At 31.6% G+C, this 14,306-nt stretch overlaps 1 protein-coding gene and 1 long non-coding RNA gene across 21 annotated transcripts in view; one reads left to right on the top strand and one right to left on the bottom strand.

The window, feature by feature from the left end:
* LOC114330552 (uncharacterized protein DDB_G0274171-like) overlaps nucleotides 1–14,306 on the top strand; it is a 522,367-nt gene that overhangs the window by 15,389 nt on the left and 492,672 nt on the right. For 10 of the 20 annotated variants that reach the window (XM_050643510.1, XM_050643502.1, XM_050643657.1 and 7 more), the window contains one exon: nucleotides 3,429–3,500. The exons of 2 other annotated variants lie outside the window; for them this stretch is intronic. In XM_050643510.1, the coding sequence (XP_050499467.1) occupies nucleotides 3,429–3,500 (72 nt within the window). Of the gene's footprint in view, nucleotides 1–2,998; nucleotides 3,248–3,428; nucleotides 3,531–14,306 lie in introns of those variants that run through there. 8 more of the 20 variants (XM_050643498.1, XM_050643648.1, XM_050643449.1 and 5 more) reach the window with 3 other exon arrangements.
* On the bottom strand, nucleotides 302–843 carry LOC126880101 (uncharacterized). The gene is made up of 2 exons (XR_007696411.1): nucleotides 494–843; nucleotides 302–406 (listed from the first exon to the last, which is right to left on the bottom strand). It is a non-coding gene; the product is annotated as an uncharacterized LOC126880101 (long non-coding RNA).

The raw sequence follows: 14,306 nt of genomic DNA, 5'->3' as shown, positions 1-14,306 counted from the left end.
GATTACTCTGAAGTCGCAAACTTTTCAGGATAGCAAAATCAAGATGTTATGTGAACTCTTCATCTTTTTTTCTGCAGCTTCCTTATCCAAGTTAACTAAATTCTGCACTCGTGTTGACTATGTGTGTACTATCTAATGCAAGTATTCATTTTTATTGACATTGCTTTACCAGGGGAATTCACCCTAAAAATATGATAAAGCCCTATTGCTAAGGCACTCTTATTAAAAATTCGAGGATTAGGGTATATGAATCTTGACACGTGGTAGTTATTTTAGGACGACAGACTCAGTAAAACACAGGTTGAAAATAAAGCAAATCTATTAATTCTAAATTATATACAAAATAAGTTAAAATAATAATTCAGTTTTCTATTCCGTCCCAGCGAAGTCCTCCCCGGATAGGCGTCTGTAACAGAAGAACAAAATTAACAGCGATATTCAAATATATATTTATCGGGGGCTCGCTCACTACGCTTGCCTCCGTTGAAATTACCTCACTTGCGTCTCGAGTTGGCCTGCCTAAGTTTGCGAATCACGTCAAAACGGTGCACGTCGCGACTCAGCTCGGCCTGCCTCGCTCACTTCACTTGGTTGGTTATGGAGCCCAGAACGATCGTTCAGGACTGACTGATTTCTGCTTGCGACCTTCTTAAATATCCGTGTGCCGGTGTTGTCTGGGAGAGGTGGAACTCAGTGGGGGCATCTGCGCGAATTGAGAGAATCGCTCGGTTCCCAGTGTCGAGACGTGTTCAGCATATCGGCATATCATTACAATCTGGCATATCACAGGTTATGATATTGGAGAAGTTTTACTTGAGTAATTTTTCTTGGCAACAAATGCATTCTCACAAATGTTAGCTGTTAGTGCAATATTTAAAAATGAATGGGACTTATCACAAATCCACTCTCGATTACAGAGTAATTCAAACTGCCTTGTGGCGCTCTTGCTAATGCTGAGAGACCCAAAATTGAAGATGGTAATAAAGACACAGGTGCAATATGCAGATTCTTAGATAACTGTATTATATGAGATTATTCATCAATGAACTAAACGCCGAAAGGAACGTGGTGGGTCAAAAAAAAGATTTTTCATTTTTTATAGTTATAGAACTGTGGAAGTCTGGGTGCCATGTATCGAAATTTGTGTTTTCTTTTCTCTAAGTGCTTTAGTGATTTTAGAATAAGCTTCTCGGAATTTTAGTTGTAACGAATATGCAAAAAGTTTTGGCATAAAATATGTACCTATCTGATTTTTTTAATTTTGTACCCCGCACAAACCTTATGGAAATTAGGTCCCAGTGTATTTCGTTCATACTTTGGGAAAATACTCTTTGAAGCATCCTGATAAAAAGTTCTCATGGGCACATCTCGCTCGGATGGAGGGTTTTTAAGATATAGAGGCACAAACTCGGAAAATTATAAGATTTACTGGGTATTTCAATTCCCCGAGTTACTGGTTATGTGGCAATATGTAGAAGTTTGGACTAAATAAAAGTACTGGCAGTTTATGATTTTTTCCTGGCTATCCAATGGCGACCTTTACTTTGACCTTGACCTTCAACGGACGTCATCTTCTAGAGTTTCGAGGGTTTTCAGCATTAAATTGATATAAACAATATTCATGGGTTTTGGGATCTCTAAACACGAATATGCCATCAGAATTGACCTCCGGAGGACGTGGTGGCCAGGGCCACTGCAATGGACGTCATCTTCTAGAGTTTCGATGGTTTTCGGCATTTAATTTATGCAAATGATCTACTGGAGGGTTTTTTTGGGGTAGCAAAACACGATTATGCCACCAGAACCGACTCCCGGAGCACCTGGTTTCCAAGGTCAATGAAAGGGGCTCGACCAGACGATATATGACTTCTTCAAACGATGTAAGTTGATGATGCGGTGTTGTGGGAAATTGTGAAGGATACTTTGAACAAAAGCTGGATCAGTTGAAACAAGCTCTTGAGGAAAATGTTTATAACTTAGTAGGACAAAGACAGAGTATCTGGAATGTTCGTTTAAATATGATTTTACTACAAATGTGAGAGTTTTAAGTATCTAGGATCCGTATTACAGAGTAATGAGGAAATAGATGGAGATGCATCCAATAGGATTAGGTTTGGATGGATGAAGTGGAAGGAAGCGAGTGGTGTGTTGTGTGACAGAAAACTTCAAATAAAAGGGAAAATTCTATAAATTAGCCATAAGATCGGCTATGATATAAGGAACTGAATCTTGAGCAATTAAAAAACAAGGAAGAACAGCGAAATATGGCAGAAATGATAATGCTTATATGGATGAGTGTAGTAACAAAAAAGAATAAAATTAGGAAAGAGTATACTATGGGAAGTTTAGGAGTGACACTAATTGATGCAAAATGAGGGTGGTATAGGTTAAGATGGTTTGGTTATGTTCAACGTCGAGACGTTAATCACCCAATACAAAGAATTCTGAACTGCGGGTTCCTGGAAAAAGTAGGAGAGGAAGACCGAAGAAAGCCGGAGGGGGGGGGACGCTTAGGCAGGACATGTCGGTAAAGATAATTGATGTTGCTCTGACCCAGGATAAAAACTTAAGGACGAGTGCAATTAGGGAAGCCAACCCCGCATAGGGATAATGGTTAAGAGACGAATGATAAAGATGATGATGATGATGATAATAATTGTTAATGTAACTTTTGTTTGCAAAGGCAGCTTGACGTTATTTTAGATGGTGTGCTTACAGAGTTATTTCGATTTTGGCATAACATTATTTCAATTACTTACTCATTTTTAATATATCGATATTTTGTTTTGTTTTAATTTTGGATGATATAATATTATATTTCTATTGCCTAATACTTCTAAGAACAAAATAATCATTTATTCAAGGTATCAGTTTAAATATTATCCTACTCTAACCCCAACTTTAATCAATAATATATTATGTTCTTATATTAAACAAAATATTGATATTGATTGACCTATGACTGTTTACAACAATATTTAACATAGATAAAACTAATATATTTGCCTAGTATTCGTGTTTTTAGTTCATGGTGTAATATAACCGGTAATTCATATTATTTGCTATCAGTGTTTATTAATTTAATAATTAGCGTTCTATTCACCACATATAAAAGCAGACGACAGCTATTTTCCTCAAAACCAGTTTCAACTTTTGTACCCATCAGTTATTTGTGTAACATACAAATTCACAATGAAGTTTCTCGTACTTTTTGCCTTAGTACTATACTGCTCTTCGGAAGTTTTAGGTAATAATGGTAGCTCTTTTTGTATTTTATCAAAAATATTAGCCTTAAATATTTAAACATTCAATATGTCAAAATTATTCAAACATAATATTCAACACATATCATTAATCAAATCGCAAGGTATAACGTTGCAAGATATAACCCTGAAATATATTCGTTTCAAATATTTTTTTTATTTTAGGAGGTCCTTGTGATGGTGTACAGTGCAGTCCTCCAAACTGTGGACTTGGTGCTCGTCCAGTAGTGAAACCAGGTGATTGTTGCCCTACTTGCCAAGGATTCGGTAAGAATTTTATTCATGGTCTTTTTATTCCGGGTTAACAATGTACTAATTTATGTTTCTTACTACGTTATTGGCATTGTTTGGGTCCACATTACGTTTATTTCAATCCATCTTTTGTTTACTCCTTCTACCATTTCATTCATTTTTATTTCCTTTGTTTGCTGTCTTTTCGCATATTTTTGAGTAATTTTTTGTGTATTAAGCTTGTTTCTATATAATTCCCGTTTGTATGTTTTTCAGTATGCTGTTAAATGGTCTATTGAGAAATTCACACCGAGAATGCAGTATGGCTAAGATAGGGCAATACATTTCTAATGGGGAATAAACTCACAGGGTTGTCGGTCTTCACCAGTTGTTGATTGCTCTCTCAAGAGCGTCGCACAGGAACTGTGGCAACACTGAAGGCGCATTCCTATCTTAGACGTAATGCAATCCCAGTGTGAATTTCACGTTAGTCCTCTACAATCCTTGATGTTATCAGTCAGATTATTTGTCGTCTGCTAGGACCACGTTTTCTTTTTAGTTGTCCTTCTATTATCAGTTGAATAATAATTTCTACAATTTCACGATCTCTATTTATACGTTATAATACCTGCTTCATTTATAACACGGCTAATCCATGGAATTATCAGAATGCGGTGGAATATCCATATCTCAAAATTTTCAAGGCGTTGTACCGAGCTACTTGTTAGCATCCAAGCTTGTGCCTCATCCAGAGCTCGTGCAAATATATCATCTGAATACAGGTTGAATAATAATGGCTGGAGAATACAACCTTGTCCAACTTGCCAAACTGATATTTGGATTTTTAAGGTCTCAGTGTCTCCCATCTCCTTCTAATAAATAACCTTTTGTTCCAATAGAGTTCACTTATCATTTTTTTTTATTATTGGGATTGATGTGATCTTTTTGTAAGCATTCTATTAGTTTTTTGTCCTTGATTGGATCGTAGGCTTTTTCATAATTTATGCAACGTAAATATTCATCTTTTTTATTTGGTGCTAAGAATTTTTTCAAAAATATTTATAATAATGTTTTAGAGATTGGTGTCGTTTTGAAATTAGTTTTTTTGGTCAGGACATAATGAGAAAATTCCAATTTTTTATGTAGATATTCGTTTGTTAATGTTTTAGTTTGCCCTATTTTTTATGTTAACGTTTTATTTTAACAAATTTTATAAAGTTAATAAAGGAAGTAGTTTTTAATTTAGAAATTTTAACGTTTATTTTTTTCAATTTTAAATTATGATTATGATATAATGTGTACCAAAAGCACAGGGACAGTCGAATATCTTGGTAAATATAATGGTGTGGAGGGTAACTTTAAAATGTTAAATAGAAACCAACATTTTTTATTGCAGATTCCGATTGCTAACGCAAAAATAAGTAACTTTTATTCGAGACATTTTTTAGAATTGTGGATAGATGGCCCTATAATCGGAAACAATGGTTTATCCTGATCCACTAAGTGAATTATAGAAACGGTCTAACATCTCCAGAAGTACACTTTCAAATGAAAAACCAAAAACATTTAGTATTTTTCAAAATCCTATTGAATAACACTAAACAAATACCTCATAAAAAAGTATTTTTCCAATTACAGCGGCACCTATGAACAATTCTAAAAAATGTCAAATAAACGTCAAATTGAAAGGCAGTTTATTTAGAAGTTCTCCTAAAAATTATTAATTTTTAAGGTTTTTTCTTAACTTTTTGAGTATTACGAGTAGTATAAAGAAGTACTAAACCAGTGATCTGTAAGAAAGTGTGAAATTTAGCGCCTAGAAGTTAAATTTCAGAAAACAAATAATATGGAAGGTATACCACCCGAACCTCCAGATAAAGGTAAATTTTATGTAGAAATGGAAGGAGATGGGATGATGGAATATGAGGAATTAAATAAAAATAACAATAGAGTAAATAATAAGGTAACAAACAAACAAAACCAAACAAGTAGTACTATTGAGGTAAGTAACAAATTTAGTTGCAATAACGATGAAACTTTGACAAATTTAAATCAAACAGATAAGTCAGGTAAGCAAAATTTAAATAAAGTAATAAATTTAAGATTAAAACATAGATATCAATTTGGAGATAATGCACCTTATATAGTACACATAGAAAATAAAAACGGTAACATTGGTCGATTACACAGGATCGGCACGGCCCGTTTGATTTTAAGTGCAGTACCTGAAATTGAAAATAATATCACACAAATTACAGTAGTTGGTAGAAATAAAATCAAGGTAGAACTAAATAATTTTGCTAGTGCTAATAAATTAATTGATTCTCAAATTCTTAAAAGCAAAGAGTATGAGGCATATATTCCAACGTTTTTTACTCAAAAGAAAGGTGTTATAAAATTGGTAGATAAAGAGATCGAAGATAATGATTTAGTATCATTAATTAAACCTAGATTTGGAATTAAATTCGAAGTATTACATGTAAAAAGAATTATGCGGAAAGTGATTCAAGATAATGGTAATACTAATTATGTAAAAACAGGAACCGTAATTGTCACTTTTAAAGGTCAGTCTATACCAAAAAATGTAATAATAGAAAAAATGATATACGAGGTGGAAAATTATACACCCAGAATAATCCAATGTTTAAAGTGTTTGAGATTTGGGCATATAAGTGCCCAATGTAGAGGAAAAGATAGGTGTGAAAGATGTGGCGAAGAACACAACAAATCTAATTGTTCCAATCCGAATAATTTACTTTGTGTATTGTGCAAAGGAAAACACAGCGCTACTGACAAGGGAGCAGATTGTACAGAAAGACAAAAACAGGAATATATTAAAAAAATTATGAATAATGAAAATATAACATATTATGAAGCTAATAATAAATATAAAAAATGTTATTCAACGGTAAGTAAAGACCAAGAAAATACTTCAAATAAATATACAATATCTAAACGAAAAAGATCAAGTAGTATTGATTCTAGTAGTGTAGATAAAGAAACAATGGAAGCACGCAGAAAAATTTTGCAAACACCAAGAATACAAAGTCAGCCTTGTTATAATTTTAATAATCCCATTTATTCTAACACAACACAAACACAAAACGATAATCAAAATAATATAGGAGAAATAATAGTAAACTTTATTTCAGCAACATTAAATCAAATTAATCACAATTTAGATCAAAAAACGTTGGAATTATTAAAAAACAATATTTCACAATTATTATTACCTCGTGATGGCTAACGTTTCATTTCTTCAATGGAATGCGAGATCAATTAAAACAAATAAGGGTTATTTAGAAAAATTCTTGTATGACAATAAAATAGATATAGGCTTAATATCAGAAACTTGGTTAAAAAAAAGTAATTTTATTAACTTTACTGGTTATAATGTCTTTAGGAATGATAGAGATGATGGATATGGTGGAGTAGCCATCCTTTTGAAAAAATTAATAAAATTTTACAACAGTCCTACTTTTCACCAAATTAATGACATAATGTGCAATAGCATATCAATTAAAATTCAATCCGGAAAAAAGTTAAACATTTATTCAATATACGTAAAACCAAATCTTAAAATCACTCTAAATGAATGGAAAAAGTTTTTTAATAGTCTAGAGAAGCCTTTTATAATTGGTGGTGATTTTAATAGCCACAATTATGTTTGGGGTTGTAGTACTGTAGATACTATAGGAAAAAATCTGTTAGAAGCTATTGAGGACTGTAATCTTGTAATTTTAAATAATGGTAAAGAAACTTTGATGCGTAGACCGAATAGCAATAATAAATCTGCAATAGATCTTACAATATGCTCAGCAAATATTAGTCATTTTTTCGATTGGGATGTTGTGGACGAGACATTAGGATCAAATCATTTTGCTATTATTATTAAGTCAAATATTAATGTTAATAAAGCGGAATGTGTAAATACAAAATTCCAATGGAACATAAATAAAGCGGATTGGTCTCTTTTCTCTTCTATCACTGATAATTTCATGGAAATAGATAATAATTTAAATTACCAACAATTTTTAAATAAATTAAACGAATATTGTAAGATATGTATACCGGAGAAGAGAACAGGGACTAATCCACGATTTAGAAAAACTTGGTGGAATGACAATTGTAAAAAGGTAATAGAAGAACAAAAACTAGCTTTACGCAAGTTTAAACTACAGTCTAATATACAAAATTATATAAATTATAATAAATGTGTAGCGAAAACCAAAAAAGTTGTATTAGAGAGTAAGCGTAATGCATGGAGAAATTTTTGTAAAACTTTAAACAAAAATACACCAATTAAAGATATGTGGAATCAAGCCAAACGATTACAAAACATTTTTAAACCACAAGTAAATCCAGTGACTGAAGGAGAATGGGTTGAGGAGTTTTTAAGAAAATTATGTCCAGATAATATATTTTCAAAAATTAATGTAATGGAAAGAAAAAACTCTATGCATCCACTTTCAATTCCATTTAGTTTCTGTGAATTAGAAATAAGCCTTAAGAATAAGAAAAATACTTCTCCAGGTATAGATAATGTACATTATATTATGTTGGCCAATTTACATCAAAAAGGGAAAGAAACACTATTAAATTTTTTTAATCAAATATGGTTATCAGAAGATATTCCAGATAACTGGAGAGAGTACCGGGTGATTCCTATTCTCAAAACAAATCGGAATCCTGATTCAGCAGAATCTTATAGAGGTATTTCATTGAGCTCCTGCATAACAAAAACACTGGAAAGAATGATAAAACTTAGGCTCGAAAGTTGGCTAGAAAAAAACAATAAATTATCACAAACACAATTTGGATTTCGAAAAAATCATTCTACTGTGGAAGCTGTGAGTCATTTGGTAACAGATATAAATTTAGCGTTTACGAAAAATTCTTCAGTAATCGCTCTTTTATTAGATGTTGAAGCAGCATACGACAACGTTAATTTAAATATACTATATAACAAAATGATACAAATAGGTCTGCCAGAATGCTTCTGTCAAAAAATAATAAAATTGTATGACTGTAGAAAAATTTATATATCGGTAAATAATAACACATTTGGTCCAAGACTAGCGATGGGTGGTTTACCTCAAGGAGGAATATTAAGCCCTTTGTTATATTTAATTTACACTTCTGATATAGAAAAAAATTTAAACTCAACAAAAATTTTACAATTTGCAGATGATATAGTTATTTATCAAGAAAACATTAAAATAGAAAATGCAGTCAAATCCATTGAAGAAGGAGACAAACATATTAAAATATGGAGTGAATTACATGGACTAAATATATCTGATTCCAAAACCAAATTATGTATTTTTACAAGAAAACGAAAAGAAATACCCAATCACATCTTAATAAACAATATATCCTATCCTGTACAAAGTTATGTAAAATATTTGGGTATTACTCTGGATAGACAGCTTCTCTGGAAAGAACATATAGACCATATAGTTAAAAAAACAGAAAAAGGAATAAACCTTCTTCGATTCGTATCACACTTACGTTGGGGAGCAGATCCAAATATTTCTTTGTTGTTATTTAAAAATAATATAAGAGCTATATTCGACTACGGATCAATATTATACAGTGACGCATCACAGTGTCATTTAAATAAAATAGACAAAATCATTAATAAATCCCTTAGATTGTGTATAGGAGCCCTAAGAAGTACACCGATAAATAATCTACAAGTTGAATGCTGTGAAATTCCGATGGATATAAGACGAAAAAAACTTGGCATCAACCTTTTAGTTAGATTGTATGAAAAAAAGGCAAGTTTAATTTCCAAAATACATCAACTGTTTTTAGCAGACTTGACAGAAAAATATTGGATAAAAAAGAAAACTCTAAATATGGTAGATTTATATTCAAAAATGACAATATATGATAAACAACTTTATAAATATGACATAAACCCAAATTATAATATTGACTTTAATAGTATGGAACAAGTTCAGGTATACTTTTTAAGGGACTATAGCAAGTTGCCTATATCTTTAAGAAAATTAGTGTTTATCTCCGACAGTTCACAAATGTTCAAAGATTATTGTATGCTATATACAGATGCATCAAAAAATATTGAAGGTGTGGGATGTGCCTATTGGGATAGCAGTAATAAAATTAGTAAAATGTTTAAACTAAATTCTATTATGAGTATATACACAGCTGAATTAATAGCGATAATGGAAGCACTAAAATATTTATCTAATATAAATCATTCAAAGTTTATAATTTTTAGTGACAGTAAAAGTTCTCTTAGTAAAATTAGTGCTATAAATCCTAAATCAAAAGTGAACTACATTGAATTATATATCATAAATAAAATTAAAGAACTTCAGCAACAAGGAAAGTCTGTTAAGTTGGCATGGGTTAAAAGCCACTGTGGAATAACTGGAAATGAAATGGTAGATGAATTGGCTAAAAACGCGGTGACACAAGAAGTATTAACCCATTATCTTTGTACGCCAAAAGATATTGAATCAAATTTATTCAAAGAGATTAAGAAAGAATGGAAAGAAAGGTATATTGATGAAAACGTAAATACAGGAAACCACTACAGATCAATCAGAAACTATATAACGGATAAACCTTGGTTTTCTAAAATGGAGTCGACAAAAGATATGATAAGAACCATATGCAGAATGAGATTTGACCACTGTCTTACTCCATCATATTTATTTAAAATTAATGTAGCTGATAGTCCACAATGTATTTGTGGACACTTGGGCAATCTACAACACAAAATTTTGACCTGTTCTCTTATCTCTAATAAAGTTAATATGTTTTTAAATTCACTGTATTCTTTGACTGATGTCCACCATCCCATTAATTTAAATTATTTATTAACATTAGAAAATAATCAGTTGGTATACCGACTATTGTATAAACATATTTTAGATATTAAGCTTAAATTGTAATTGTAAAATATAGAGTAAGTATTTCTTGTAAATTGTTATATGTTAAAAGAAAAAGAAAAGAAAAGAAAAGAAAAAAAAAAGAAAAGAAATATAAAAAAAATAATAAAATAAAAATAAAAAAAAAATAAAAAAATAAAAAAAAATAATAAAAAAAAGAAAGAAAAAATATAAAAAAGATATATTAAAAAAAATAGAAAAAAAAATATAATAATTAAAAAATATAAAAAAAATATGTAGATAAAAATGAATGACGAACTTGGACAGCCCATAGTAAAATAGCTTTCGAATGAAGTAGAGGGCTAAAGAAGAATGTTGCAGTTTTTGCTGTGGAACTCTGAGAACATCATTTGGAAAAAAATTAATAAAAATATATATATATATATATATATATATATATATATATATATATATATATATATATATAAAAAATTATTAAAAAAAAATACAAAAATAATTATTTATTAGTAGAATTGTTTATTATATTAGTATTAGTTTTAGGATAAGATACGAAAAAATGACTAATAAAATAAAAAATAGTAAAATTGGCGAATGGATTTAGTGTCCGCAGTCATATAAACCCAAACAAACAACAACAATTCTAAAAAATGTCTGGAATAAATATTAATTTTTTTATGAGGAATCCAAACCTGCAATTAAAAATGGGGGTTCCTGTTTAAGCTTTTAAAGTTACCCATATCCCACCTTCATGGAATGGAGTGGGGGTACTGTTTAGTGCTATTCGATAGGTTCTTGAAAAGTATTAAATACGTCTTTTTTGCTTTTTGATTTGAAATAGGGATGGGAAAAACCTACCGGTTATAACTAAAAACTGATTTTTTTACTCTGCAATAATCGGTTTTTGCGGTTTTTTTGTCCCGGTTATAAGTGGTTGTTTACAGTAATAACCGGTGAAAAATCAGATAAGTTGTTACCCCTGGAAAAAATAATAAATTCAGAGAAGGAAATGGGAAAATTTTGGCCCCCGAGTGCGCGATGAAGAAATTTTAAGCTGACCAAAACCGAAAGCGGTTTGACAGCATTGATGTATAATTTCTATTTTCGATCAAAAATGGGTACGATCCCAACGCCATCTATATATCGATTGGATATCTTGGTATCGATATATTCTTTCGATACTATCGATATGATTAATAATTTTTACATCGACTTGAATGAAGTATCACAAATTACAGTGTAATGTAAATGTAACATTTTAAGCGAATGAGTATTGACTATTGATTAAAAAAACCGAAAACCGATTTTTGGAACGACCGGTTTTTTGGACGGTTATAACAGTCAGGTTAAACCGTAAGTAAAAAAGCCGGTATAACCGAAAACTGGTGTTTTGTCAAGAAATGACATCCCTAATTTGGAAGTGTATTTCTAGAGATATAGACCATTTATATAATTTATTTAGGGCCGGTTGTTCGAACGCTAATCAAAAATGAAATCAACTAATCATTATCAAATATTTAGTTACCTACTATCAAATTAATTTATACCTCCTTTATTACCTACTTATAAAATTGATTACAATCAACTGATTGGTGTACGAACAACGGATTTTGTTATTTGATGGTTGTTAAGGGGACTTGATTATAATCAACGTCTTGATTAGCGTTCGAACAACCGGCCCTTGGTGTATCAGGATCTATTATTTTTTCCGATTATAGCGCCATCTATCCACAATTCGAAAAAATGTATCGAATAATGGTTACTTTTTTTTACGTAACAAATCCAAATCTGCAGTAAAAAATGGAGATTCGTATTTAAGATTTTAAAGTTATCCCCCACTGGTTTCATCATTGGATAGATTTTTGAAAATATTGAACACGCATTTTTCAGTTTTTCGATCTGATGTTAATTTTGCGAAATATTCCACCGTCTCCTACTTTTGAGATAGCCTGTATAAATATTTTTGTTTTAGGTAACCCAAAATGCGAAGGTATACAATGCGGTGTACCAAACTGCCCTCCTGGATCTATATTGAAACTCAAAGATGATGCTTGTTGTCCCTCGTGTGAGCCATTCGGTAAGTTTTTTTGTTCCCCAGTTTTGTGAGAAAACATTTGATATACTTCCACTATACCACCTAATATACTTCCTATGAATCCTTAATTTTCAATAAATGTAAAAACTATTGTAAAAACTGGACCGCAAACCTAATATTGCGTGGAAGGACCGGCCTGGTAGTGCTAAAAATATCTTAAAAAATTTACAATGTTTCATACATTTTCTCAATTAAAAAATCCTATAATGCCTACCTGGGGACCAAACTGATACCTTTTTTAAAATCTGCAATATTGAAAAATTAAATATCAAATTCAAACTTGAGCTATAAACTAACTGTCCCTTCTTTTGTTCATGGATTTTGACTTTTCTTTTTATAACTTCTATGTACCCTTAGCATACATAACGAATATGCTTTTTCTTAATGTGCCTTATTAAGTCCTTCACGTTGGCGATTCACGTTCACGTTGGCGATTAACATAGCATGTCTTTCTCTTTCTTGAGTTACTCCGAACACTTGTTCTGTTGTCTGTATCCCGGTCCATTCTCTGATATTATTCAACCACAAGGCTTGTTTTCTTTGAACTCCCCACGTCCTTTGATTTTATCCGTCATAATCAATCGAAGAATTTAATACTGTTGTTCCCGCATTTTTTGTCCAAGATATGCAATTTTGCTGGTTATGACGCCATCAATGATGGAAGAGGAAGAATACTGAAGATGGGGAAGAAATGCGAAGTCATAAAAACAATACAAACGAGAAAACTGGAATATCTAGGCCACATAATGAGAGGCGAAAAGTACTCCCTGCTAAGGCTCATAATCCAAGGAAAAATCTCGGGAAAGAGAAATGTGGGACGTAAAAGAATTTCCTAGTTGCGAAATTTAAGGAAGTTGTATGGGTGCAGTTCAATACAATTGTTCAGAGCTGAAACAAACCCAGTTAAATTGCTGTGATGGTAGCCAACCCGCGATAGGAGACGGTACTGCAAGAAGAAGAAGTCGCCATCAATATAACCTGAGAAGTACCGCATATACCTTCTACTCCGCATATACGTATAAACAAACTAAAGTCCTAATACTAGTCCTAAATGTCTCAAAGTACTAAATACGTATGACATGTCAAGAAAATCTGATTATTCCCTATATATTTTTCAAATTTAAAATATGGCAACAAGGGGAAAATTGCGTGCGAGCCTTATTGCTTGACTTCGACCATAGTAACCTGATAATAATTTGCACACTAAATATTATATTATTTTAGGTAATCCACTGTCACATTAAGGATAGAGATTGTTGTGAAACCTACAACCACTTGGTAAGTATTATATAATATATATTATTTATAGGAGCCTTTAAAGGGTTAGGTCAGTGATAGGTTAGTGTATGGTTTAATATGAGTGTGCAGTGTGCACTTAACCACCCTTTCACTCGGCCTTACAGGTCTCTTATGACTCTTCTCTAGTAGGGCAGTCAATGAGGATATTTGGTTCCGAATACAATCCTACTACATCGATTGACTTGATATTTTCACAGTAAGTAGAAAATAGCTCAAGAAATAAAGTCTACCCTATATACTACGGCGCTTTTATCTTGGGGGTGGTTCCCACCCCTTCAAGGGGTGGAAAACTTTTGTCCAAAATAAACATGGAAATGGCTAGAGAACCTAATTCTAAGCCAAAACTGATCCATATTTTTTTTGAAAACTCAATATTTTGTGAGTTATTCCTGATTGAAAATTGGCCATTTACATTGAAAAATGACACCTATTCAGACGATTTTTGCGAATACCTCAAAAAGAAAGCATCTATTTAAAAAAAACTGTATAAAACATTTTTGTAGCTTATAAAAAAACAAAGAGATTCGTTCCTTCATA

This window comes from Diabrotica virgifera, chromosome 1 (genome assembly GCF_917563875.1).
Source record: "Diabrotica virgifera virgifera chromosome 1, PGI_DIABVI_V3a".
NCBI classification, from domain to species: domain Eukaryota; kingdom Metazoa; phylum Arthropoda; class Insecta; order Coleoptera; family Chrysomelidae; genus Diabrotica; species Diabrotica virgifera.
The sequence above is the reverse complement of the archived record's forward strand: the minus strand, read 5'-3'. Positions and strand labels throughout refer to the sequence as shown.